Source organism: Neomonachus schauinslandi, chromosome 1 (assembly GCF_002201575.2).
Source record: "Neomonachus schauinslandi chromosome 1, ASM220157v2, whole genome shotgun sequence".
NCBI lineage: Eukaryota > Metazoa > Chordata > Mammalia > Carnivora > Phocidae > Neomonachus > Neomonachus schauinslandi.
This window is the reverse complement of record NC_058403.1, coordinates 210,871,953-210,899,618: the sequence shown is the minus strand read 5'-3', so window position 1 is coordinate 210,899,618 and position 27,666 is coordinate 210,871,953. Positions and strand designations below refer to the sequence as shown.

Below are 27,666 nucleotides of genomic sequence, written 5' to 3'. Positions count from 1 at the left end.
CCTCCACGTCCCCCCCTCCACGTCCCCCCACAGCCACCATGTCTGCACCCCCCGTGTGACGGCTCCCCCACATCTCTCCCTGCTGTCTCTCCCCCAGCCCCCCCACGCCTCTCCCTCCGACGTCTCTTCCTCACCTCCACATCCCCCGCCACACACACACACGTGCACACACCTCTCCCCCCTCCACAGGCTACCTTCCATTGCAGGGGGCCATCCAAGCCCAGCATTTATAGGGGAGAAATGGTTTCGTCTCAGCCAGATTACTGTTCCTAAGGTGCAGGCAGGAGGGGGGCCTAGGGAGCAGTCAGGGCCCCTCTAAGCGGAGTGGCTCGGGCCCCTGCGATGTTCAGGACCTGGGGCATGAGCCAGGCTGGGCGGGCACCCCCTCCTACTTAGGACCGGTGGAGCCTCTTGAGAAACATGGGATGTGTGGTGGCTGAAGACAGGAGGACAGGACAGCCTGGGCTGTCCCAGCAGACAGGGCAGGGCTGCAGCACTGCAGATGGGGAGCAGTGGGGAGAGGCGGGGAGGGCCAGGGGCCTGGCCCGGAGCCTCGGCAGGCTGACCACCTCATCCCGGGTTCACCAGGAAGCCCTCGGCCCTGGGCAGACCAGATGGTCACTGCCATCACTCCTCTGTGATCTCTTGCCCCTGGGAAGCTGGGACGTAGACGAGGGTCTGAGCTAGCATGCCCATTCTCCAGTGCGGCAGACCGGGCCCGAGGGTTCCAGGGCTCACTGTGCTGTGGGCTGTGCGCCCCAGCAGGCCACCAGGCTGGTTGTCCCTGAGGGCAGGGGTCCCTGAGGTTGTGCATGCCTTGCCCTGAGCACAGCGGGCCTCATGAAGGCCACCACCTCCGGAGTTCCCTGGGGTTGCTGTGACCGTGACCACAGACTCCCACTTACGCTCTGACTCTGGGAGTCCGCAGCCTCACGTGGGTCTCCCAGCTGTGGGCAGGGCTGGCCCCGACCGGAAGCTCCAGGGGAGACCGTGTTCCCGCCTTTTCCAGTTTCTGGGGGCAGCGCATCCTTGGCTCGCGGCCCTTCCTCCATTGTCAAAGCCAGCAGTGCCACAGTGCCCCTCCCTCTGACCGCAGCTGCGAAAGATCCCTGGCTTCTAAGGACTCCTATTAGCACACTGCGCCCATCGGGTCATCTGTCGTGCCGAGATCCTTAACCCCGTCTGCAGTTCTCTGCTGCCGTGTCAGGCTCCGCGTTCACAGGTCTGGAGCTAGGACCTGGGCATCTCCGGGGACTGAGGTTCTGCCAAACATACCCCTGTTCACTTTTTTTTTTTATTAAAGATTTTATTTATTTATTTGACAGACAGAGACAGCGAGAGAGGGAACACAAGCAGGGGGAGTGGGAGAGGGAGAAGCAGGCTTCCTGCTGAGCAGGGAGCCCGATGCGGGGCTCGATCCCAGGACCCTGGGACCATGACCTGAGCCGAAGGCAGACGCCCAACGACTGAGCCACCCAGGCGCCCCAACCATTCACTTTTATCTGATGTCCCGGCCCCCAGTTAAGATGCCACTGCCGACATGCCTCGCCTCCCTCCCTCCCTGCCCTGTCACCTGTCAGGAGTCCCCCAGCATCGGCCCTCCGCAGTGGTCCTCCAGGCCCGTCTGACTCTTGTGTTCTGCTCAAGTGACCACTTCTCATGGTTTGCTGGTTGAGGTTTCACTTTTTAAAAACGGTACAGGCTGCACACTTGAACCGTGGTAACTTACAGAACCTGGATACCATCTTCCATCCGCCCCACTCCCCAGGAAGGACACTTGGAGCGGCCCCCGCCCCCCAGTCAGGAGCCTAGAACCACAAAGCAGCTCCTCCCAGCTGCTTTCTCACTACGAATTCCAGAAGGCCCTTGGAGCACCTGGCAGAACCAGGAGAACAGGGACCAGGGGCAACCCCAAGGCTCGGGCATGACTGGCTTCGGGCCGCCAGCAGTTTGAACTTGCTGGAAGCGTGTGTTTTGCGGAGGGAAGGTCACTTCCTGCCTTGGCGCAGGGGCTCGCAGGAGAGCGTGTGGCCGCTGGCCTCAGCTCTGACCTGTCTTTCCTCTTTGCCCACAGAAGACGGGAGGGGCAAGCTGCGGCCGGCCAAGGCCAAGAGCGACAGGAAGAAGAAGGGCTATGGTCCTCCGCATCCCCACCACCCCCTCTTGCCCCAGCTGCCGCCGCCCCCACCCACCCAGTTCCCTGCAGAGGAGGCGCCCAGACTGCCGCCCCCGCTGGAGCCCCCGGCACTGGCCCCGGGCCCCGCGCCAGCTGAAGAGAACCCCCCACCGCCACCTCTCAACGTCGTGCCCCCCGAGGCACCCGGCGAGGAGCCGGAGGTGAAGCCGCGCCCCATCATCCCCATGCTGTACGTGGTGCCACGGCCTGGCACGGGGTGTGACAAGGGCCGCGTGTCCTGCCAGCAGGCCTTTGAGCACTTTGCCCAGAGGGGCCCCACCTGGAAGGAACAGGCGGCCCCCATGGAGCTGACGGGTCCCGAGGAGGAGAGCGGAGCCAGCGAGGTACAGGTGAGGGAGCTGCCGGCGGAGGGCCCTGGGGCCTGGGGATCCCACTGCCCCGTGCTCCCACCCCAGCCCTGCTCGTCTGAAACAGCCCCCGCAGCTCATCACAGAAAAAACCCAGTAGCTCCCGGCCATCCCCTTCCAGGGGCCCTCGCACCCACGACCGGGGACACAGGCCGTCCGCTCTGCCCCGAGGGGCCAGGCTCTGCTGTGCCTCCGAACCATGCCCTCCGCACACACTCCCCGTTCCGCTTTCAGGCGCCACCCACGTTCTCCAAACTGAAGATGGAGATCAAGAAGAGCCGGCGTCACCCCCTGGGCAAGCCGCCCACCCGCTCCCCGCTGACCGTGGTCAAGCAGGAGGCCTCGAGTGACGAGGGTGAGGCCCCCAGACCCCCTCCCCCATGCGGAGCGTCAGCCCCAGCGGCCCCTGCTCAGCCGGCAGTGCTCCCCTCAGCCAGGCCCCAGCAGCCCCGTAGAGCCACCCCAAGGCGTGGCCCCCTCCCTCATTCGCTCCACTTCCCACCTTGGGGTGCTTGCTTTGCCAAAGCTGGTCCCAGGGCCTAAAACATACACCATGGCCTGGGAGGGGCAGGCTGCAGGTCACGGGGGCTCAAACCACAGCCCAAGACCATGGGTGCCATTTACCTTTGTGTGCCTCAGTTTCCCTATCTGGAAAACGGGCGCTGCCAGTCCTGTGAGGCGTCCTCCCGGGAAGGTGCACGGAGCCAGTGCCTGGAAGGCGTGCCATGTGGTGCCGAGCCCGTGGCGGGTGCCGGGAGTGCCGAGGCTGGGTTATCGCCTGGGGGGCTGTTTGTCCCTGTGGTACCTAACACACAGCGGCTCTTGTGCTCTGCGAGAACCTCTTCTGTCCCTGCCAGAAGCCCCCGCCCCCAGGCCTGGGCTGGCTGCCCCCACGCCCCGCTCCCGTGGCCCCGGTGCGTACGCATCCCTAGCTGCCCCCAGGCAGGCGACGACTGTGCCTTCTCCTCTCGTGGGCTCGGGATCTGCTGGGATGCCTGGTGCAGAGTAGGCTCCCGGAACATTTACAGAGTGGGCCAGCGAGCGAGCCGAAGGGCGTGCCCATGCCCCGTGTGCCGGCCGCACCCCCGCGTCGGGGCTTGAGAAGGGACTCAGAGCTAGAGGCTCGCAGGGCTGGGCGGGCCCGAGGACTACCCCGCGGACGTGTCCTGGCTCTGCGACCCCGGTGCCCGTATGCGGGAGCAGCGCTGCAGCTGCTACCCAGGCCTCGTGACCTGACCTGTGGCCGGGCCGCCCGCTTGGCAGGGCTCCTCCTGGTGGCCCTTGGTGGCCGCGGGGAGGGTGGAACAAACGCGATGTGGAGCTGGGGCTGGGATGCCGCTGAGAGCCGGCAGAGCGGGCTCTTGCAGAAATCTTGCTAAGCCAGCATTGGTCTTTCGCGTAAGATGCCCGTGGAGTTTGCAGAGCATCTGGATATCTCCTTTCGTTCTGAAATAGATTATAAGCCTAGGGCGAGGAGGGGTTCTGGGGGCACCTGGGATCGCAAGGCCAGAGCCCCCAAGAGCAGGGGGAGCTCACTGGAGGGCCAGACACAGCCGGAGCCCCGCAGGCAGCTAAAGGCTGTTGCATCATTTCCAGAAGGGGCCTCCAAGGCCTCCCCCACCCCCACTCCGCGGGCCCCTTGGGTGAAGCCGCAGCTCTTTGCTGTGAGACCACCGGGAGCCCAGAGCCCAGCATGTGTCCTGGGATCTTTGGTGACAGAAGGCAGGCCCGCAGCTCTTGTCACCTGCAGGGGGCCTGGGCCTGCGTGGGGCCTCCTCAGGCAGAGCAGTCTTGGCCCTTGAGTCAGGCCCAGCCCTGGGGGTCTGCGCTGACCTCCTCCTCCCTCTCGGGGGTCCCAGGTCCCAAGCCCAGGACTCCAGGCTCCTGTCTGCTTTCTCTTCCCACCATGCCTTGCTGGCCCAGCGGCTGTGAGGGTTGCGGCCTCAGGAATGAGAACCCCGCTTCTTGGGGTAGCCTCCTGCAGGGCACTGAAGCTCAGCCCCGTGTCCTCAGGAAACACAGCAGTGGGACTTCGGGGGGCTGGGGTGTGGCTGGCTGGTACGTGAGGCCAGCAGAGGCCAGCCGCAGCAGGTGACAGGCGAGGTGGGGGCACGTCTGTTTGTGGCCTCTGTCTTGGTCGTGACACTAAGTCCCCGAGTGTGTTGGAGTGACACCGCCCCTCCACTCCCAGCTGTCTTCCTCCCTGGGCTCTGTTGAGCTCGGGGACCTGTCACCACGGATGCTCGCAGCAGTAACGGGCCCGCAGGGGTGGGGTGGGTGGGAAGGAAGGTTCCTCTGGGCCTCCAGCCATGCCTAGGTTTCTCTCCGTCCCCTCCCGCCCTCCTGTTTTCCTCTAGAAGCCTTCCCTTTCTCCGGGGAGGAGGACATGAGTGACCCCGAGGCCTTGAGGTCTTTGCTCTCCCTGCAGTGGAAGAACAAGGCTGCCAGTTTCCAGGCCGAGAGGAAGTTCAACGCGGCGGCCGCCCTGACCGAGCCCTACTGCGCCATCTGCACCCTCTTCTACCCTTACAGCCAGGTGAGCGCCGGGCCGGCCACGGGGGGCGGGGGGTGGGGGGTGGGCAGCGTCGGTCTGCGCGGGGGCACCTGTCCGCCCCGCCTGACGGAGCCCCGGGGAGGGGGGTGGAGACCAAGAAGCCGTTTGCTGGAGGAGCCACCGTGGGGTCAGTGCCGAGCTTGGCCTGACAGGAGACCTGGGGGGGCACCGGATAGCCGCAGGGCAACGGGTGCGGGGGAAGCTCTGGGCATTTGGGGGCACATGAAGCCGAAGGCTCCCTTGGAAGGGCTGTAGGGAGAAGCAGAGAGAGCCTGGTATCTGAGTTTTACCAGAGAGGGACTTATCCTGGACCTGAGAGCCAAGGGGCGGACTGGGTCCAGGGCAAGCGCCCTCCCTCACCCAGCGGGATGGACCCCGTGAGGAGCCCCCAAGTGGCCTCTGCCGAGCCAGGTACTTCTTCCGAGCTGGGTCCCGCTCTGTCCCCCGTTTCCCAAGTTGGGGACCTGGCCTCTCCCCGGCCTCTGTCTCATGCTGTCAGCCACCAGGTCCTGCCCACTTAACCTTGTCGCCCCTCCCCCTCATGCTGTCACCCTGACCTGCCTTCTAGCTCTTTCTTCCTCACCTGCCCTGGCAGGAGCGCTTCCTGTCGGTGCCTGACTGAGGCCCGGGCACATGTTCAGGAGGCCACGCCGGTCATGTGCTCCCTGGCTGGAAACTCCACCAGGCTCACCACGGGCCCCGGACTCGCAGTTTGCCCCCGAAGCCTTCTTCTGCCGTGATATCTGCCCCCCACCACGCACACAGTGACAGCGTGCTCCGTGCTGACCCCAAGGGTCCCAACCACCCACCTACCCGGCCCCCTGCCCTACCAGACAGATTTTTGTTCATTCTTTGAGTCTGCTGAGCTGCCTTCTCTTCCATGAAGCCTTCCTGGACCTGCTGTCCCCGGGCACCCCGCCCGCCCCCCAGGCTCTCCCCCCCACCTCTGCTCTTGTCCTGCTGTCTGTGTTTATCAGCCCCTGGACTGTGAGTCCCTGGAGGACGGAGCTCAATCTCCAGGCTCCTAGCCTAGTGCCCACTTAGCTGAGCCGCCCCGAGGACTGTGCCCCGAGCCGAGGGCAGCATGCTCGTGTTAAGGGCACTGCTGCTTCGCGCTGCCTGGAGCGCAGTCTCCATGCAGATGTTTGCAGACAAACGGGACAGAATACATGGCTTCTCCAGGCGTGGCCCTCTTTAGTGCTGCTGGGAGTCAGGGTGCTGGGACCGCCGCCCTGAGATGCGAATCTCCTTGAGTCCACTGGCTAAGTTTCATTGTGCCCACAGCTCCGGTGGGCTTCTGCTGTCAGAGCCCTCGGAGTCAGGGACCAGGCCTGGCTTGTCCCGTGAGGGTGGTCAACGTTATGCCTGGACATTCTGCCTGTTTGGGAACCAGCCGGTCCCTTAACCCGAGGTGGCGGGCAGGGTGCCTCCGCCAGAGCTCTTCCCTCCCGGGTCAGGGGAGTGCAGAGTCCTCCTACCACTCCTCTGTGGGTGTCCTGAGACAGGCCCGGAGGGTGTGGGACCTGGGTGCCATGGCCAGGATGATTTCATCATGATCTGTTCACGTGATGGGATCTGGGGGACTCAGCGAGGACTGGGGTACGGCCTTTATGGGACACATGTCAGAGGTAGGGAAAACTCTGTGTAGGTTCACAGATAAAACAGTGTCAGGTCATGGTCAGGATCACAAGAACACACAGACCAGGGGTGAAGGGCTGGGAGCCCCTGGTCTTGTGGGCGGGCTGGGCTCTAGAGCACGCATGAGCAGACATCTGGATGTTCCTGGCAGTGGGAACGGCACAGGCAAAGGCCCCGGGGCGGGATGGTGCCTGGCTCCTGGGGTGCTGGAGGCCGAGCGAGGAGGCTGGTGTGGTTGGAGCAGAGCGATCGAGGGGCATGAGGGCAGCAGGACAGTGTCTCTGCCAATGTGACCCTAAGTGGGAGGGTTTTCAGTGGGGACGGGACAGGGTCTGGCTGTGTTTGAGGAGGATCTCTTGAGGGCTCTTGGGTCGGGGTTGAGGGCTGGGAGGGTGGGATGGGGCAACTGCAGGGGAGAGTGAGGAGCAGGCCAAGGGGGTATTTGGGGCGGTAGAGGGCCGAGTCAAGGACAGCCATGGTGCCTGGACTGCTTTGGCCATGTCAGGTGTCCCAGACTCCCCACTGAAGGCAGCCCCCTCCTCCTGCAGTCCCTACAGACCGAGAAGGAGGCTCCCCAGGCCTCCCTCGGGGAGGGTCCCTCGGCTGCTCCTCCTTCCAAAAGTGGCCAGAAGACACGGCCGCTGATCCCCGAGATGTGCTTCACCTCCAGTGGTGAGAACACGGAGCCCCTCCCCGCCAATTCCTACATTGGGGATGACGGGACCAGCCTGCTGATTGCCTGTGCCAAGTGCTGTCTGCAGGTGCACGCCAGTGAGTACTGGGTCCGCGCCGGTGGCCGGGGGGCAGGCAGCTGTGGGCTCCGTGGCCCCCCCTGGGTGGCCCCCTGCTTCACCCTCCCTGAGTGGCCGCCCTTGGGTCTGCGGAGCCAGCAAGCCCCTTCCCTCTGCGCTGCTGTTTGGGGGCTGTCACAGGACCTGGTGTCACGGGGTGGCCTTCCCCCTGGCCGATTCTGACGGTGCCACTGAGGCCTGTCCTCCCCTCTGGGCAGCAGCAGGAAGAAACGAGGTGCCCGTCACCTCATTTGAATGCGCTGTGACACTTAAACTGCATGCTTTGGGGCAGGAGTCAGAGGGTAAAGCTGAGATTCTAGAGTGGTCCAGGGGATCCGATCTCTCTCTGCCACAGGCGACCACCCTCTCCCAAAGCCTGAGGGCCCGACTGAGCCTGAGACAAAAAAATGGATGTCTGCCCCTCTCTCAGGCATGAGGGGCAGCAGATGCGAGCTTGAGCCTCCAGGACGGGAAGGAGGCTTTCTGGAGCTGTTCAGCCCCATGGGCTGCCTAGCAGAGGGAGGCAGCCGTAGGTCTCTATCCAGCCCCTGCAGAGGCCTGCCCAGAGCTCATCTTGTCCCCTGGCTAGGAGCCCGTTTGCTCTGCCTTGCTGGGCCCAGGTGTGAGGCGTGCTCCTGGGCGGGCAGGCCCCCGGGGGACAGCGGTGCAGGCCCAGGCTGAGCCCACCCTCCGGAGGGGACTGAGTCGGGCTGCACAGGCGGGAACGAGCCCGGGGGGCGGGGGGGGGGGGGGGCAGAGGCTCAGCATCGTCCTTGACACCGGGCACTAGAGAGAGGTGGAGCCCACTCTTCCTCCAGGAGTCAGGCCCCCACTAGGCCTGGAGCTTGGCTAAGTGCCCCCCAGGGCTCAGAGCAGGGGGCCGGGCTCTGGCTCTTGCACGCTTTGCTGTGCCTCAGGGCCTCTGTGGGGACACAGCAGAAGACCACCTCTCTGCCGCCCTGCTGTCTCCCTGTGTTCCCCCTGGGGCCCATTGGCGCTGGCCACTGCCCACTCCAGGCAGCAGAGCCCGTTGGCCAGGTGACAGTACCCCAGCCGGCCGAGGGTGCTGCTGGATGATAACTCCAGGGCACGGGCTCTTGACCCTCTGCTCCCCTCCTCCATGCCCTCTCCCCATTTCTAAACCAGGACCAAGGTCCTAAGCAAACCTTCATCACCCAGAGCCTCCAATTTCTGGTTTCCTAAGTAGTGATTCTGCCTGAACACAGGGCCCAGCCGGCTCAGCTCTGCCGTCTGAACTGCAGCATCCACGAGGCCCACTTCGAGTCGTGCACAACTGCGGGGTTGCTTTCCTGGCTTGCCAGCCTCCCTGGCCTGCAGAGCCTGGGCAGGGCCTCCTTGACTTGACGAGACTAGAATGGAGACAGCAAGGGCTGCCCGGGCTGAGCAGCCCCAGCAGGGGGCCCTGCTCTCCTTCCCCCTACTTGCGTTCCAAACGAGCCGATTCCAGACCGTTCCCGCTGCGCGCAGTGGCCTGGATTCAGGGAGAGAGAATGGGGAGAGCAATTGCCCTAAATGCTGCCGCCGAATTCCAGGAGGCCCCATCGGCTCTGCATGCGGCCTGGCAACAGATGCCGCCTCATCTCAGCTGCCCCCTCCCCTGTCTTGCAGGTTGCTACGGCATCCGCCCCGAGCTGGTCAATGAGGGCTGGACGTGTTCCCGGTGCACGGCCCACGCCTGGACTGCGGTAACTCACCCCTGCAGCTGGGTGGTGCTCTGAAAGCCTTTGAGGCCTGGGGAGGAGCTGGGCCTGGGACCCGGGGTGACCTGGGCTGGCTACCTCCCCTCCCCTCCCCCGGTCTCAGTTTCTTCAACCTCGGCAGCGAGGGGGTGGAGCCCGATGCACCCCCCCACCCACCCCCGGCCAGTCCCTTCTATGGCCGCTAGTTTGAAACGTAAGCGCTGCGGGCAGAGGCCGGAGCAGGTCCCAGGGCAGAAACCCCCTCACCTTGTGGTTGTCTGGTTCCCGCAGGAGTGCTGTCTCTGCAACCTCCGGGGAGGAGCCCTGCAGATGACGACCGACCGGAGGTGGGTGGCGGGGGCCCCTCCTGGGTGTGTGGCCTTGGGCCTTGAGGCATGTGGGGGGACCAGGAGGAGCCGCTGGCCCAGAACATCCCTTAAGGTCCTGTAAGCCCCAACCGGCTGGCGGCACTGGCGGGGGCGGGGGGGGAGCAGCAGCTACGAGATGACCCCAGGGCCCAGGGTGGGGTGCACCTGTGAGTCCTGACCCCAGCCTGCCCCCCGCCCCCCCACCAGGTGGATCCATGTGATCTGTGCCATCGCCGTCCCCGAAGTGCGCTTCCTGAACGTGATGGAGCGCCACCCCGTGGACATCAGCGCCATCCCCGAGCAGCGGTGGAAGCTGGTAGGTGCCCCGGCGTCGTGCCCCCGGGGGGGTGCAGGGTGGCTGCCCGGTCTCCAGATGCCACTGATTTCAGTTTGGCCAAACGGATCTCTTTTCGGAGGTGCAGCAGGTCCCTGGCTTCCGGGGTCTCTGTGCAGAGGCAGAGTGCAGCGTGCAGCTTGTGCGTTCCCGCGTGGGGGAGGCTGCCCTCGCTCTGCCCCGGGCTTGTCTGATTACCGTGAGCCCCGCACTCTGACAAGCCTCCCGGCGCCCCGGCAGCATTGCTGACTACGGCAGCCCCTCGTGCGGCCGGCAGAGCGTGCGCTTGCTCGTGGTGCGTGACTGAGCGTTACACGCCCTGAACCACGCCCTCCCGCCCCCGCAGCCACCCTCCTGCTCTCTGCGTCCTGGAGTTTGACTCTGAGTGGGGTCACGCGGGACGTGTCCTTCTGGGCCCGTCCCTCTCGCTGTGCGTAACATCGTCTGGGCCCGGCTGTGTGGTTGCCGATGGCAGGATTTGCTTCTTTCTGTGGCCGAGTAGTAGTCCACTGTGTGGACACGCCACATCTCTCTCCATTCCTCCGCTGGTGGACACATGGCTGTTCCTGTGTCTTGGCCACTGTAGACAATACTGCCGTGAACATGGGACGGCACGTGCCTCCCTGAGGTGCTGTTTTCATTTCCTTGGGTCAGCACCCTATGGTGGAATTCTTGGATCGCATGGTGGTTCTATATTTTTTAACTTTTTTTTTTTTTAAGTAATCTCTATACCCCACTCAGGGCTCGAACGCACAACCCTGAGACCAAGAGTTGCATGTTCTACCGACTGAGCCAGCCAGGCGCCCCTGGTGGTGGTTTCTCTGACTTTCTTTTTTTTTTTTTTTTTTTAAGATTTTTTTTATTTATTTGACAGAGAGACACGGCGAGAGAGGGAACACAAGCAGGGGGAGTGGGAGAGGGAGAAGCAGGCTCCCCCGCAGAGCAGGGAGCCCGATGCGGGACTCGATCCCAGGACCCTGGGATCATGACCTGAGCTGAAGGCAGTCGCTTAACCGACTGAGCCGCCCAGGCGCCCTGGTTTCTCTGACTTTCTGAGGCACCTCCGTCGTGTTCGCAGAGTGGCTGCTCCAGCTTGCATTCCCACCAACAGTGCATAAGGGTTCCCCTTTCTCTGCATCCTCACCAACATTTGCTGGTTTTGGTGTGGTTGATCTTAGCCATTCTGACAGGCGTGAGGCGGTATCTCGTTGTGGTTCTGGCTTGTATTTCCCTGACGATGAGGGACGGTGAGCATCTTTCCGTGTGCTTCTTGACCACCTGTCTATATGTCTTCTTAGAAAAATATCTGCTTAGGTCCTTTGCTAATTTTTAAATTGGCTGCTTAGGTCCTTTGCTAATTTTTAAATTGCTGCTGCTGAGTTGTAGGAATTCCGTAGCTGGCCCCTCTGGATGCACACGGCACTTCCCTCTGCAAGGCCTTGGGTGGAGTGTGGCCTCGAGGGGCTCCCGCCTCCTCCTCTCACCAATGATGGTCACCCTGGGGGAGCCTTGGGGACAGCAGGCCGAGGGGGCAGAGTGTGACTGTGAGCAAGCCGCCGGCCGGCCACGTGACTTTGGACAGCTCCCTTGGCCTCCATGTACCTCGGCCTTCCCGTCTGTATGATGGGCCGCTCATGGCCTCCTGCGTGGCCAATGGTAACTGGGCCCGGCCGTCTGGCGCCGGCTGGGCCATCTGAGCACCAATTCCTGCTCTCAGGCCCCTCCTTGCCGTGACCTCACCATTGCTTTGCCGTGGAAACGCATGGGGGACTCTGCCAGGCTCTCTCGTGGCACCTGACAGCATCTGGCTGCTTTTCCCAGCTTGTTGGTTTCCCGGCTGCCAGGGCATTCCAGGGGTGCTGTTCCTCCAGGCTGCGGGCGGGCCGGAGGCAGAGAGGGCTTCGGCCAGTGGGCCTTTCGGGGAGTCCTGTGGGGACGTGGTGCTCAGAGCCCACAGGTGTGGGGCCCCCTGGCAGGGCTCAGTGGCCAGCTGGAGGAGCCCGTGTGGGAGGGGCGGGGGGCCTCGGCCAGGGGGCGTGGGGCGGCCGGCACCAGCCCTGCCCGGTGCAGACAGGTGATTAGGAAGAGGCCGGCGGCCTGCAGGTGACTCCTCCAGGAACGCGGGCGTAAAAGGCTTCATTATTCAGGTGGATGATGGCGCGGTGCGCAGTGCCTGTGATAGATCCTCCCTCCCAGGCGCTTTATGGATCATCTGACATTTCCAGCTTGCAGCCTCTTCATTACCAGCACTTGTAACGATGAATTAAAAATCCTTCTACACGAGGCTCACTTGTACTGCCTAATGGAGCCTCGCAAGGAAGCCAGCAGTTAACTCCTGCTTGCCCAGCCACCCGCCCACCTTCCAGAGCCACATGCTGGCCACAGGCTCAGGGATGGTCACTCCTGGTCATCCGTCCGTCTGTCCCCATGACTACCTGGCCTCTGGCCCTGGGCGCTGCAGGCGTCCTGGCTAGCGGGGGTGGCCCCGTCCATGCCGTGGCTGAGCCCAGATTGCGCCCATGCTCCCCCCTGTCACCAGGCTGGGATGATCCCCGGAAGAACTTCAAGGTCTGGTGGGGACTCCCGAGTGGGAAAGATCAGTTTGTGGGGGGCAGTAGAGGCACGGCTGGCTGGGGGCAGGCGCTTGGAATCAGTTCTGCCCTCTTGTTGGCCCTGCTTCGAGGTGGAGGGGCTCACCTCAGTCAGTACGAGGGGGGAAGGCAGGCACTTCCCAAAGCAGGTTGGTGGGTGGGCGTGAGGGGCAGGCTGAGGACATGGGACCTGGTGTGTGTATGTGTGGTGGGGGGTGGGTGTCTGCAGGTGGGAGCAGCCTCCCCGGCCAGCGTCACCCCCACCCGTGGCCCCTGGCTCCCCCAGACCGCTGCTCTCCACTAATGTCTGCCACCCCCCTGCACACCCTTCTGCAGCCTCCAAGGGAGACCCAGATGCCCAGCACCAGGGGCTCCTGACAGATGGCACGGCGGGGGCCTGGCCCGCATTCTAACTGATGGGGAAGCTCAGAATGAGGGGTCGCCACCCACGGGCTGAAATGTTTTGTGCTGTCAGGCGTAGCCATCGGGTTCCCCTGGGTCTCCACCGTGGGGTCGGCCCGGCTCTGGCCCGGCTCTAGCCCGGCTGTGGCCTTTGCAGCGGGACTGCTCGGCGCCCCACTGGCTTGGTGGCGGGACCTCCGCTCCCTGCGCTGGGGCTGCTCCCTGCCTCCCTGCGCCTTCCCATCGGCGCGCCCTGGAGGGTTAATGCCGCTCCCGCCTGTGGTGTCCGCGCCTGTCCCCGCAGGGTGGCGGGGATTAGGTATTGACAGTTTAATAATGAGATCTCATTGCCATCGATTGGCGTTGGGTGCCGTTCCTGCGGCGCCCTTGGCTGCGCTGCGTATCTGGCTTTTGAACGTGGTTTACAGAGCGATAAAGGCCCGCTTAGTAAATGCTCAGAGTGACGGCACCTGGGGGGGTAGGGCTGTCCCCCAGGGCGGGCCCGGGGGGGGGGGGGGGGCGATGGGGAACAGCTTCGTGGAGGAGGCAACCCCCCACGGTGCCTTATATTCAAAATGAAGGTAGAATTCCCAATTTTAGTAGCTTTTAGTACATTCCCAGAGTTGGGCAACCATCACCATGATCTAGTTCCAGAACATTCTATCTCCCCAAAAAGCCCCCCCCCATCAGCTGTCACATCCCCTCCCCTTCCAGACCCTGGTACCTACGAGCCCCCTTCCTGTCCGTGGACGTGTCACCCATGTGGACTCACACCCCGTGTGGCCTTCTCTGTCTGGTTCCCTCCCTGAGCGTCGTGGGCTCTGGGTCTGTCCCCGGGTCAGCGCATGTGGGCGCCTCGCTCCTGCTCGCAGCTCGGGGACGTTCCCGTGGCTGGCTCTTCAGTGACTGTCCCAGGCAGCCCTCTGGAGACGGTGTGTGGAGAAGAATCCGGAAGTGCTCCTGGGGGAAGCCGCTGGCTGGGTTTGGGGGACTCCGGCCACACGGAGCTCTGCGGGCTTTGCCTCCGGTGCCTCCCCCCACGTGAGCCGCGGGGGCCACTGCCTTGAAGCCCCAGGTCTCGAGGGCCTTTCTGGGGAGACCTCCCAGCCCGGCTTCGTCTGTGTCCCCCCAGAAGTGCGTGTACTGCCGGAAACGGATGAAGAAGGTGTCGGGAGCCTGCATCCAGTGCTCCTGTGAGCACTGCTCCACGTCGTTCCACGTGACTTGCGCCCACGCCGCCGGGGTCCTCATGGAGCCGGACGACTGGCCCTATGTTGTGTCTATCACCTGCTTCAAGCACAAGTCAGGGGGCCACAGCGTGAGTGCCCCGCCCGCCCCGCCCGCCCCGCCGCCGCCGCCGCCTGCGCGCTCACGCGGCCCTGTGCCCGCCGCCCACAGGTCCAGTTCCTGAGGGCCGTGTCCTTGGGCCAGATGGTCATCACCAAGAACCGCAACGGCCTCTACTACCGGTGCCGGATCATCGGCACCAGCACGCAGACCTTCTACGAAGTGAACTTCGACGACGGGTCCTACAGCGACAACCTGTACCCGGAGAGCATTACCGTGAGCGGCGCGGGGCGGGCGCGGGGCGGGCGCGGGGAGGGGGCCGGGGGGCTGCCGAGGCCCGCTGCAGGGGAGGCGCCGCCCGGTTCTGCGGACACAGAGCAGAGAGCAGCCGGTTCTAGACGATTCTGCAGCCAGCGCCCCCCGCCCTGTGCCCACGCGCTCGCCTGAGAGTGCAGGCCCGGCATGCTCCCGGCCTCCTCGCCGCCGGCACCCAGCACGGAGCACGGCTGAGCGGGCCGGCCGAGGCGTGGGGAGGCGCCAGGGGCCTCACCTCCCGCCGCCTTCTTCCCCTGCAGAGTCGGGACTGTGTCCGGCTCGGACCCCCGCCCGAGGGGGAGTTTGTGGAGCTGCGGTGGGCGGACGGCAGCCTGTACAAGGCCAGGTTCATTTCCTCTGTGACGAGCCACGTGTACCAGGTGAGCGGGCGCCTGCCCTAGGGGTGGACGGGCCGTGGGGCCCTGGGCAGCTCCCGTCTGCCCCACGTAAAGGGTCAGGGCTTGTCACGCCTTTCAGCTGGAAGGGGCCTCAGTTGTCCGCTGTTTTTCTCATAGACCTGTCTTCCTACTTGCGTGTGTGGGAAGCAACATACATAACGTAAAATTTACTGTGCTGAGCATTTTTAAGTGTACGGTTCAGTGCCCTGGTATTTTATTTAATCTGGATGGTTGTGAGTTTCTTCCCATGAGTGTGGAAGAGAAATCACTTAGTAGCCTCAAGTCTTGGAGGAAAATCACCCACATTCCAGCCGCCAAAGTCGGCGGCTGCTCATCCTCAGCTGTTCTGCTTTCTCTCGTGTTCACCGGCACCCATATTTCTCTATATCGCACCCCTACGCCCCTTTTCCTCTCGCTGCCCTTCCTTGAGTGGGGACGCCCCACAGCGGTGCCCCTTGGCGGGAGGCCACCCCTGAGAACTGCATCCCTTTGCAGGTGGAGTTTGAGGACGGGTCTCAGCTGATGGTGAAGCGTGGGGACATCTTCACCCTGGACGAGGAGCTCCCCAAGAGGGTCCGGTCGCGGCTGGTAAGTGGTGTGGCCGAGCCAGGTGGGGGCGGTGCCCCCAGAAGCCCTTTGTGGTCCTCAGGGAAGCGGCCCGTCCGAAAGGCCTCGGCCTCCCCTTCGTCCTGCTCCCCGGGAGGGAACCTGGTCAGTGGCGGGAAGGACGGGTTGCAGGGCTGGTGACAGCCCCGCCAGGAGGAGGCAGACCCGCAGGAGCCCGGCCCCCGGCCACTGTGCTCCATGGCGGCCGCCTGAACACACAATCTGATCTCCGACGCTGGCGGCGCCAACAGAAACGCTTTGGCAAAGCTCGTCCCTTTTCAAAGGGAACAGTGAGTCCCAGGGTTGAGGGACGGTGACTGGCCTTTTTTCCGGGCCTTCTGCGGTTGTCTTTCTTTCGTGTTTAATCCAAAGGCAAGGTTTTGAAGTGCAGGTGGCTGTGGCGGTCGCTGAACGAGCTCAAAGTGAGAGCAGTGCGGGTCGCCCCGTTGACCTCAGGCTGGAGGCTCCCGCGGGGAAGGACGGGGCTTGCCAGATGCAGCCAGGCTGGGCTGCTCCTCCTAGCCGCCATCGGGCCGGACAGACGAGGCTCGGGCCGCCCCCTGTCCCTGGGCCCTGCCTGCTGGGAGGCTCACACGCAGGACTGGGGGTTCACGCAGAGGCAGGAGCGCTGAGCAGCCACCCCTGGCGACTGGTGTCACTCTCAGAAGGTCACTGGATGAGGGACCGTGGCGCAGGGCCTTTGGCCCCCAGCGGGGTGGGCGTGTGCCCCCACCGGGTGCCTGAGCGGAGCCCCCCGGTCGGTCTGTCGGGGCTGCTTACGGTACAGACGGCGTTGCTCGCAGTTCTGGAGGCTGCACCTCTGAGGTCAAGGTGTGGGCAGAGTGGATGGCGGGGGACCGCGGCTTCCAGTTCACGGACGCCTCCTTCTGGGGTCCCCTCGTGGCTGGAGGGAGAGGGAGAGCTCCGTGGGGTCCTTGTGATTAAAGGGCACTGACCCCATTCCCGGGGGCCCCCTCCTCTGATACCGGCACCTCGGGGGTAGGGCTTGGACAAATGGATCTGAGGGGACGCAGCCCGTGGGTCCGCAGCCGCCCGCTGCCGCGCTAACCTGTGTGCTGTCTGGTCTCTGCAGTCGCTCAGCACGGGGGCACCTCAGGAGAACACCTTCTCGGGGGAGGAGGTGAAGGCCGCCAAGCGCCCGCGGGTGGGCACCCCGCGCGCCCCCGAGGACTCAGGGCGGAACCCGGACTACCTAGCGTTCATGGAGAGCCTCCTGCAGGCGCAGTGCCGGCCCGGGGGCCCCTTCTAGGACAGCCGGCCGCCCGGCGACCCCTCGGCCCAACAAGGCAGGCGGCGGCGGGCCCTGGCGTTTGCTTGCTGTGAATCCCGTCCTCGCCTCCCCCGGCCCCGAGAGGCTACCTCCACGCGCGGCCGCCCCGCTCTGCGGCGACAGGAGCGAGCAGGATGCCGGCCCGCGGCCCGGACTCAGGGAGCAGGGCCACGCGGGCTCTGGGGGGGCCGGCCGGGGACTCGCGCCACCCCCACGACTCAGATTCGTAAACCATGTCAGCTCTTCTTCTCGAAAAGGTGCTACTGCATTGCCTGCCTCCTGAGCAGCCTTTGAGATTGTGACTCCTGTACATACATCACCTTTGTGAGGCTCTTTCTATAAATACCTATTGTTTAAAAAAAACACACGCGAGAAAAAAAGGAAAACAGAGACCAGGAAAAAAAATCCCCAAAGTTGTTTTCTAGATTTGTGGCTTTAACAATGAAACAAAACAAAAATGTTCTTTTTCTCAGAACCGAGATACGCCGAGGGAGATAAAAGCATCTCGTTTTTTGTTTGTTTGTCGTTTTAAAACCTCGCTGGTCTCGGCGAGCGGCAGGGAGGTGCCTGGGAGGCCGGGCAGGGTCAGGGACGTGTGTCGAGGCCTGGCCCTCCTCCCCCCAGACTTGGCGAAGGCCTGGGCGGCTGGTACCGTCTCCTTGGCCAGCGCCAGCCCCGTGGCTCTCTGCGCCGACGGGAGGAGGCCGGCCGCGCCCTTTGGGGGTCCAGGAGCCCCCCTCCGGTCCGCGCACGCCTTCACAAAATAAACACTCTCTCTTCTGGTTTGCTCCATCTTTTGCTTCCTCCCCTCGTGAGAACCACTGCACGGCTGCGGCCTCCAGTGCTTGCAAAAGGGCTTGGTGCCCACGGAGTGTCCCCAGCACCGCCCGGGCCTCCCGTGGCCCTCCCAGTGGGTGCGTGGCTGGCTGCCTGTGGCTGTCTGGGGAGGGGCGACGCGGGGCCACGCAGGCCTCCCGGGTGGCCCGAGTCCGGCCGTTTCCCTGTGTGGGCGAGGCCTGTGTCCCCGGGCTCTGGCCACCCAGGTGCCCCACGTGCACAGGACGCCCGCCTTGGACCCCTGTGTCCCGTTTGGAAAGCGTGGATTTGTGTGTCTGGGGGACAGCAAGAGAGAACCAGACCCGCCTCCTGAGAGCAGGGGGTCGGATTTATGAGAGCGTGCCTGCGAGGGGCTTGGGACCCCCGCCCCCCGCTGTCCTGCCCTGGGCCCGACAGCATAATTTTGCTTGTGTAAAAAAAAATTAAAAATTAAAAAAAAGAGCGTTCTGATGGCTACCAGGCCAGAAAGAACTATTATAAGGAGAACGGAAAGAATGTAAATGAGCCGAGAACCTTTCATTTGCTTGATGGGGGGCGGGGGGCAGGTGCCCTGGAGCAGGGCGGGGGCGGGAGGCCCAGAGGGGAGCCAGCGGGGATGTGGGGGTTCCCCTCTGCATGCAGCAGCTCCGCCCGATGCGGCACTGTGTTCATATGTAGTTTGAAAATGCTATTTATATTGTAAAGAGAACAAAAAGCGGGCTGGCCCTCTGGGTCAGGGGGGTGGGGGCCAGACCCGGGGGGGTCTTTCTGGGTCGAGGGTGACTGACGTGCAGACAGGCCGCGGCTCAACAGAGGGGAAAAGCCCATCTCCCCACAAAGGTATATCCGTGTCTATGTACAAAAACGAAAAACAAAACCCACCCACCCTGATTTTTCTCCCACCCGAGATTAAGGATGCGCTGTATTTTTGCCTAATTTCCCCTGCCTCTAGGTTCATAATGAATTAAAGGCTCGTGAGCACTGCGAATTACAGCTCGCTGTCGTGGCGGTGTCTTCATTTCTGGGTGGGCGCCGGGAGGCGGGAGGGCGGTCTACCCGCAGGGGGGTGGGGGGCAGGCTGCCTGCTTCCAGACAGCCGAGGGGAGGCCTCCCCAGGGCGCGGCAGGGTGGGAATGCGGCCTGGCCCCTCGGCTCCTGCTCCCGGCCTCCTGATGGAGGCAGTTCTTCCCCAGCCCACGGCTGTTGCGGCTTGTGTCCCCGCAGACCCCTCCCCGGAGGCTGAGTCGGGCTCCACTCACAGGCAGGCTGGGGGCAGCGGTGGCTGGGGGCAGCAGGTCCCCTCTGAAAGACAACTCTCTTTGACCCCTTGCTTGTCTGGGGCCAGTGGCAACCCTCCCCCTGCCCTCCTGACCACCCGGTTCCAGTGCGTCTGAGCCAAGGAGCATGCCAGACCACGGGGTCTCCCAGGCCTGGGATGAGACGGGGCCCCCTCCCCTCATGAATGTGCCACTCATCCCGCAAGTCCTGGGCGTGTGGCACCAGTGAGGCCGGTCTGATCCCTGCCCTCATGGAGCCAACAGGACTGGGAGAGGCAGCCAGTAAGTATGGCTCATCAGGTGAGGTAGGAAGAGCAGAACGGGGAGAAAGGTGGTGTGTTCACACAGGGAGTCTTGAAGGAGATGATGGAGTGTCAGCAGGCATGGTCCGTGCAAAGGCCCTGGGGCAGGACCAGGCCTGGCGTGTTGGAGGAAGAGCCAGGAGGCCTGTGTGGCTGGAGCAGAGTGGGAGAGGGAGAGAGAGGAGGGGAGGACAGGGAGGGGATGGGGACGTGTCGTGCAGGGCCTTAGGGACCCCAGGGAGGACTTGGGCTTTTCCCTTGAGGGAGGAGGGAGCCCTGAAGGGCTGTGGGCCAGGAAGGGCAGACCTGATTGGGGTGCTCATGGGCACCCTCTGGTGGCCGCTATGGGGAGGCCGGCGTGGGGGGTGGGCTGTGAAGGCGGGACTGCGCTGAGCACCTGGGAAGGTGGTTTTGCCACAAACTGGGATGGGGTAGCCAGGGGCGGGGGAGACTAGCTTAGACCCGAGTGAAGACCCCGCATGAAGACCCACGACTGAATGCACCAGTCTGGGCACCGGGGAGGGTGGTCCAGGGGCCCCTCAGGAGATACCAGCGGGCGGGTGATGTATTTACTGGACATTCGAGGCGGGGACCTGGGACTGGGCCCTGAGGAGCTGGTGCAGGACAGTGGGGGCGAGCAGCCAGTGACCTGGGGACCCCAGACGGGGGGTGCCCATCTCTGGGCCTCGGTTTCCCTCCCCAGCGTGGGTGTCCTTGCAAGGTGGTTGTACCCTAAGCAGCAATTTCCTTTGATAAAATCTTCCGGCCACCACAACCCTCATTCCACTTCTCACATCCTCCTCTTCAGGGAGCCCCTGCCTCCAGCATCCTCTCAATAGCTCCAGGACTCAGTTTCTCCATCTGTTACAGGGGACTCCGTGGCCCTCACTGGACAGGTCAGCATCGTCCCCGGGGGAGGCTCCCAGGGGCCTGGCAGGCACGCTCTGTTCTCAGCCCCGGGGAGGGGGCCGCTGAGCCAGGTGGCCTGGCGTGGCCACAGAGGGCCCACTGCCACCCCCACTCCGATGTGCAGCCGTGCAGAGCCCATGGGGGCCCTGGGGGCCCCGGGTGTCGGGGCCTGTGCCGGGCCCTGGAAAGAAGCCCGAGGACCGGGGAAAGAGCTGCTGCTTCTCAGAGTTTGGGGTCCAGGAAGGCGGGGGAACCACAAAACAGCTATGACACATGCCCCCACGGACCGGAACAGGCCGAGACGCAGGGTACACTGTCAGGATGTCTGGGAGACCCTGCTGGGAGCTGATGTCTGAAGGATCTGACCCCTCGAGGGACGGCCCATCAGAGAGACTCCGGACAGGTGCACAGCGTGGTGAGTGCACTGTCCTAGGACCAGGCTCGGCAACCAAATCTGGCCTTCCACCTGTTGGGTAAATGAAGTTTTCCTGGCGCACAGCCATGCACTTAGCTGTCCTCTGGGGCGGCTTTTGCCCTACAGGAGCAGAGCGGAGCCGCGGCAGCAGAGACCCACCCGCCTGCAAAGACAGCAGAAGTCAGCATCTGGTCCCTTACTGAAACGTGCTCATCCCAGACCTAGAGCGCACGGGAGGCTGCAGTCGCCACGCCCCCTCCGTGGCCACTATGAGATCGCTCCCCCGTGGGGGCAGCCCGCCCAGCCCAGACCCATCCCGTCTCTCAAAGGCCCCCAATGAGGCCACCTGTGTCCTAGCCCCCCACTCCCTCCAGGAGCATGGTGGAGAGAGAGACTTGGACCAAAGACCCCTCCGCCCATCCGTCATCCACCTGCTGGGGGGCTCTGGCCTCTAAGCCTCTGCACCCCACCGTGGCCCATGCCCAAGCTCTGCAGGCTGCCCCCACCCCCTAAGTCACCACCTTTGGCAGAGAAGGACGGGCCCCCATTGGCCTATGCGGTCTGTGACCCCTGCTGTCACAGTCCGTGGCTTTTATGATGGTGCTGGAACCTCTGCGTGGCCACTCTCCCCCCCCAACCTCGTCGCCAGCCCTCCCCCACGCCCCCCAGGCCGCCTGCCACCCTGGTGAGGCCCCTCGGGGACAGAGAGTCACAGCCTCCAGGGAGAGCAGCCTCCCAGAGACCCCAAGGCCCCAGAGGCCGGGCGCAGAAAGCTGCGGGGGGGGACGCCTCAGAGCGCTGGGGGACACTCCCGCTGGCGAGCATTATTTATGGGTGAGATTTACTTCGTGCTTTTGCTGTTAACGGAGAAAATAAGAATTATTTGCTGCCACGGGCAGCCCGAGGGGCGAGGCATGGCAGTGGGGGCGAGGCCAGGGACAGTGAGTGCCCAGATGCCTGGCATCCCCTCTGCGTAGCTTCCATCCTGGCCACTCAGCAAGTGACAGGGACAGATGACGCCCTCCCAGCAGCCTGCGCAGGGGAGAGGCGGGAGGGGTCTCTCCCGCTCAGCCCACCAGCCCCAGCACCCCATGCCTATAGAAACACAAAACCCAAGATGTGCGTGGGCAATAGGGTGTTTGAAGTAGTTTCTGTGGCACTCGGACCTTCCGAGTGGCCCCTGGACACTCACGGCTCTTTTGTCCCCAGATCAGCTTCCTGGGGTCCTGGTCACCAAGGACCATGAACTGAGTGGCTTAGAACAGCAAACACATATTCTCTCGAAGTCCTGGGGGCCAGTTGTCTGAAATCCTGGTGTCGCGAGGCCCCCTCCCGCCCCCCAGAGGCTCCCAGGGAGGACCCTTCCTGCCTCTCCCCGCTTCGGGGGCCCCAGTGTCCCTTGGCTTGTGGCCGCATCGGCACATGACCGTCTCCCTGTGTATCGGTGTCTTCCCTGCTCTCTGTCTCCCGTGTCTGTCAGCCTTTCTCATGTAAGGGCACCAGGCGTGGGATTTAGGGCCCACCCAGCTAACCAGGATGCTCCCCCCATCTCAAGACCCTAAACTACATCTGCAAAGACACTTTTTCCAAATAAGGTCAGAGGCACTGGGAAGTAGGGCGGGGGCGTATCTTTTGGGGGCCCCCCCGCCAAGTCACTCCAGCATTCTATCCTCCACCACAAACCCAATGGTCCCTGCTGGGGGGTCCCATGACCATCCCATGACCGTCCCCCCACGTGAGTGTGAGCCCCGTGTGTGTAAGCAGCCGCCATGCTGGACCCAGGGCCTGGCAGGTGGATCTTTGAGTCCTGTGTTGGTGGGTGGGCTCCGGAGAGCCTTGGGAGGCTGGGCACCTACAGGGGCAGGTGGGAAAGGGTCCCAAGAAATGGGGCGTGGGAGAGAGTAGCAGGTGAGCGGGCGACCTCTGGGCATGCCCTTCAGAATAGCTCAGACCGACGGCACAGTCCTGTGTCACGCACCCCACACGGTAGCTGATTAAAATCCAGGTGTGCTGGGAATCCCGAAATGGAAACCACATGAACTACACGTGCTACAAAGGGTGTTTTGAAACTAGTGTTTTGCCTGGATACTGTTCGGCTAAAGCCAAAGATACCAGGCGCCTGGGGGGCTCAGTCGGTTAAGCGTCTGCCTTCGGCTCAGGTCATGATCCTAGGGTCCTGGGATCGAGCCCCACATCGGGCTCCCTGCTCGGTGGGGAGCCTGCTTCTCCCTCGCCCCCTGCTTGTGCTCTCTCTCTTGCTCTCTGTCTCTCTCTCAAATAAATGATAAAACCTTTAAAATTTTTTTTAAAAAACAAAGATACCTGCACAGCGACTCTGCACTCTAGTTAGAAAATCGTGTCCCCGCAGCTTAGCCATCCTGGAGCTGCTTTCTGTAAATACAGAGGTTGGACAAATGGGTAAATTAATGGTACACGATGAGGGCCGGGTCTCTCTCCGTCAGAGAAAGAAATCACAAATAAGTCAAGGGCTGGGAGGAGCTAGAATGGACCTTGTCCTGGGTTGGAATCAGGCGTGTCGGGACAAACTCACGGTTTTCGTACGCGGAGAGACTGTAGGTGTGGACAGATGGACAGGCAGCACGGACAGGCACGGAAGTGAGCGCAGGAGTGTGCACGTGCGGGCGCCATGATGCCCGCAGCAGTGAGCACACTTGGCACCTGGACTCTGGCTTCTAAATACCGTCCTGCCATACAAGAGACCAGAGCTCCTCGGGGAGATCATTCATTGTACGTCTGGAGCAGGGAACACACAAGGCAAATTTGGAGCATCTTGTGTTGGCAGAGAGCAAGGAAATAGCCAGAAAAGGACACGGACACCTGGAAAGGCCAGTCCCAGGGGCCGAGGCCAGAATAATTGGAACAAAAAACTCAGGGATAGTATTGGATTATAACCTACAGAATAAAATAAATAGCCAAACTCCTATAAATAATTGAATGAATGAGTAGGGGGAGGAGAAGGGACAGCTCTTCCTTGCAGATCCTAATTACTGAACAGAGGAGGAAAGAGAGGAAGGGTGTTTACGTTCAAGTCGCTTGCCTGCAGTCACTCCGCAAATGCTGATGATGCACCTTGCTCGTCCTGGCTCTGTTCCAGGAGCTTGGGCTACCCTGCAAAAGAAGACAGGAAAAAAATAAAACCTCCCTGCCCACAGGAGCTCACAGCCTCTCGGGGGGAAGCAGATGGGGGCTGGGGGTGAGTGCATATAGGGCATTCAGGGTCTTGCTGAGAACGTGACATTTGAGCAAAGACCCGAAGAAAGTGAGAGAGTGAGTCGCGTGTACATCGGGGGGATGAGAGTGCCACGTGGAGGGCACAGCCCGTGCAAAGGCCCTGGGGCAGCATTGGGTTTGGAGTGTTGGAGGAGCAGCAAGGCGGCCCATGTGGCTGGAGCAAAGTGAGTGAGGAGGAGAGAAGGAGGAAGGGGGGGTGGGGACAGGGGTGGAGACAGGTCCTGCAGGGCCTTGGGCTTCCCTCCCCCAACCCAGGGAGGTGGGAGCCCTGGAGGCCTGTGGGCAGAGGAGGGCGGGACCTGACTCTGGTGCACATGCACGCCCTCTGGTGGCCACTGTGGGAAGGACGGATTGTCGGGGGGCGAGGGCAGGAGCCTGGGGTCTGGGATGGAGGAGACGGCACTGGTCCGGGCAGGAGATGATGGAGCTGGGGCGGAGCAGGTGGAAGCCGAGAAGAGACCATTCTTCGGGGTTAGTAGCATGGAGGTCCCTGCTGACCCTGAAAAGGGGCATCAGGGTGGAGCAGGGGAGTGAATGTCTGGTTGGAGGGGGGTCCACATCTTCAAACACAAAATTCCCTTGTTCTTTGGTGAGAAGTAACACTCCGTTATACAGATGGAACGTAATTTTAATAAATCAATCCCCCATTAGTGGACACTAAGGGTGTTTCTGGTTTTTCCCAATTAGGAGCCATGCTGCAGTGAAGCAGGTTTTTTTTTTTTTTTAAGATTTTATTTATTGAGGCGCCTGGGTGGCTCAGTCGTTAAGCGTCTGCCTTCGGCTCAGGTCATGATCTCAGGGTCCTGGGATTGAGCCCCGCGTCGGGCTCCCTGCTCAGTAGGGAGTCTGCTTCTCCCTTTCCCACTTCCCCTGCTTGTGCTCTTGCTCTCTCTCACTCTCGCTCTATCTCAAATAAATAAAATCTAAAAAAAAAAGATTTTATGTGTTTATCTGAGAGAGAGAGAGAGAGAGTGCATGGGAGGGAGGGGCAGAGGGAGAAGCAGACCCCTGCTGAGCAGGGAGCCCGACGTGGGGCTTGATCCCAGGACCCCGGGATCACAACCTGAGCCAAAGGCAGATGCTCAACTGACTGAGCCACCCAGGGGTCCCCGAAGTAGGGTTTTGGTACTGATGTGCGCGTGTCTCTCTAAAATACATTCCCTTAAAAAGTGTGGGGTGGGGATTGCTGGGTGGAAGCATCTGGAATTTCATTTTTAATTCCTTCAACCAGGTGACCCCCCTCGTGCCCAGCGTCCCGCTGTGCCATGCGGGTTAATGCCACTTCCCAGACCTCCCGGCCGGAAGCTGTGACCCAGCCGGGGACCTTCGTCTACGGGATAGGTGAAAAGCGGCGCCCAGCCATGGCTGCAACATTCCTTCCCCTTCTAATGAGTCGGGTTGAGCATCCTTTCATGTGATTGATTAAAAGCTTTTTGTCAGAACTGTCTTGAAACGTGTTATTTAAAAAACTCCCCACTGACCATTCCCGTCGGGGAGAGGGTTGATTTGATGTTCAGTCTCTCGCCACGCCATATCCGACCCACTCGGCGCCACTCTCTGAGCCCCGGGGCAGGGGCCACACCCAGGGCCACTCTTCTCTTACTCGGTTCCGTGAAATTAGAAAAACCAAGCCCATAATTACTGTGCAGAGAGTAGTGGAGAGCGGCGGGTGGCTGGACGTCAGCTCAGACTAGGACCCAGAAAACACAGAGACGTCTTGCCAAAGGACTCTTTCTTGCTGTCCCCCCACAGCTAGAATGGGGACCTTCCCATCAGCAGGGGCAGCCACACACTCTGCACCCCGACTTCAGGCCCACTGACTTGCAAAGAATCCCACATTTGGGAATTTGGGTCTGCTGAACATTTGGGTTCTGTTTTAAAATATACACCCTGGGGCGCCTGGGTGGCTCAGTCGGTGAAGCGTCCGACTCTTGATTTCGGCTCAGGTCGTGATCTCAGTTTCTTGGGATCGAGTCCCGTGTCTTTCGGCTCCGTGATCCTCATGGAGGCTGCTTCTCCCTCTCTCTCTGCTCCTCCCCCTGCTCATGCTCTCTCTCTCTAATAAAGAAATAAAATACTTTTTAAAAAAGCTTCTCTCTCTCCCTCTCCCTCTGCCCCTTCCCCCCCAAATATGTATATATATATGTACTCCCTGATGAATCATCCATCTTGTGCCCCAACCAGAAAAGAAAATCACCCTATATCATTGAAGGCTCAGACGTCTGGTGACGGAGCCATTTATGCAAAGGCTCAGTCTCCGAAAGAAACCCCAACGTGTTCTCGGAGTTGGGGTTGTCAGCCTCAAAGGGATGGCCCCAGGCTTCTCCCAGTGGCAGAACACCTCCCCACCCCGAGCCCCGTCTGAGATAGCAGCCGTGAATGTGGCTGGAGCACCAGTGTCACCAAGAAATGTCCTCCCAAACCTCAGGTTTCAAACTCTCAGGTGAGCACCCCTTCCCCGGGACACCTGAGTCCTCCAGCGGGCAAAGCTCGAAGTCTTGCCACCGCTGCCTCACTTGTCCCTAGGCAGAAGAGTGCGACGGGGCCATGGTTGTCACAGGCTCCTCCTGCCTGTCTCCCAAGCCGGTGGGCTTCCCCTACCGGCCCCACCCGCCTTCCCTGAGCTTCCCTGCGGCTCACAAAGCAATGCTAAACTGGACAGACCCTCTCCCTCATAGAAAAAGTTCTCGGTGACGAAACAGGGCAGATGCTATGACAGGAAAACCCAACAGACATCCCCACCTGCTTTTCCCTTGTCCCTGTCCTCCACTGAAAAGCCTGGGAAATAAAAAACAAAACAAAACTTGCCTTCCCAAACTCTCTTACCTACTCGGGGTCCCATGACATGGTTCTGGGGAATGGGGGGGATTTTTTTAAATTTCCTGCTGAAAGGGACAGTCAGGGCTGGTGCTGCCCCCTTTTGCATTCCTCTTTCCTCCTCCTCCCAAATCAAATGTGGGTGTGATGGCTGGAGCCACAGCAGCCATTTTATAATCACCAGGGAGAGGTTGAGAGATGTCCCTGACATCATTCACTTGCTCATTGGATTGATAGTGTCTGCCTAATTCCATGGCGCAAAAATCCCACTGTAGCCAATTTCAAGCTGCCAACAGGATGTCACTGAATGCAGAGTTGGAAAGAGAAGCACAGTAGCTCACCATTATATAATGTTTCCATCAAACAGATACAATAATTATTTAAGAAAACCTCCAGAGCATCCTTTCACGTGATTTGATTTGAAAAGCTTTTTTGGGGTGCCTGGGTGGCTCAGTCGTTAAGCGTCTGCTTCGGCTTAGGTCATGATCCCAGGGCCCTGGGATCGAGCCCCGCATTGGGCTCCCTGCTCGGCGGGAAGCCTGCTTCTCCCTCTCCCACTCCCCCTGCTTGTGTTCCTGCTCTCGCTGTCTCTCTCTCTGTCGAATAAATAAATAAAATCTTTAAAAAGAAAAGAAAAGAAATGCTTTTGTCAGAACTGTCTTGAAAATGTAGTAACATAATTTAAGTAAAGTGATGAGTTTGGGCTATTTATTGCTTTGGTTTTAATATAATGTATGTAATTATAAGTTTATATAATTTTATTTTTCATGGTGGCTGTATCTGGCAACAAGTTCACGGAATTCCTGAAAATTCAATGATTGACTCTTGCAGGCTGGGATGAGCTGGCTCCCCCAGAGGCACAGGAGACTCGCGCCGGTTTTTGTGTGAGTAGCACAATGAGGGAAGATGTCTCCCCGGTCTGGTTTTACTCCCCGTCTCTGGCAATCAAATCTATCAATTTGATACCAGAACCGCATTATTTTGCCCAAGTTCAAGAGGGGGATAAACACATTTGGTTAAGCCCAGAGGTCACTGCGTTTTGTTTGGAAAGGATTTGGT

General features: G+C 61.6%; 1 protein-coding gene across 1 annotated transcript in view; it reads left to right on the top strand.

The window, feature by feature from the left end:
• KDM4B (lysine demethylase 4B) overlaps positions 1-18,622 on the top strand; it is a 134,763-nt gene extending 116,141 nt beyond the window's left edge. Inside the window, 12 exon segments of the mRNA XM_044916750.1 lie at positions 2,075-2,526; positions 2,779-2,899; positions 4,902-5,080; positions 7,285-7,507; positions 9,157-9,233; positions 9,519-9,574; positions 9,803-9,911; positions 14,055-14,238; positions 14,241-14,485; positions 14,785-14,904; positions 15,418-15,510; positions 16,622-18,622. Coding sequence (XP_044772685.1) covers positions 2,075-2,526; positions 2,779-2,899; positions 4,902-5,080; positions 7,285-7,507; positions 9,157-9,233; positions 9,519-9,574; positions 9,803-9,911; positions 14,055-14,238; positions 14,241-14,485; positions 14,785-14,904; positions 15,418-15,510; positions 16,622-16,798 — 2,036 coding nt within the window. The 3' untranslated portion in view covers positions 16,799-18,622.
• Positions 18,623-27,666: the final 9,044 nt, after the last annotated feature.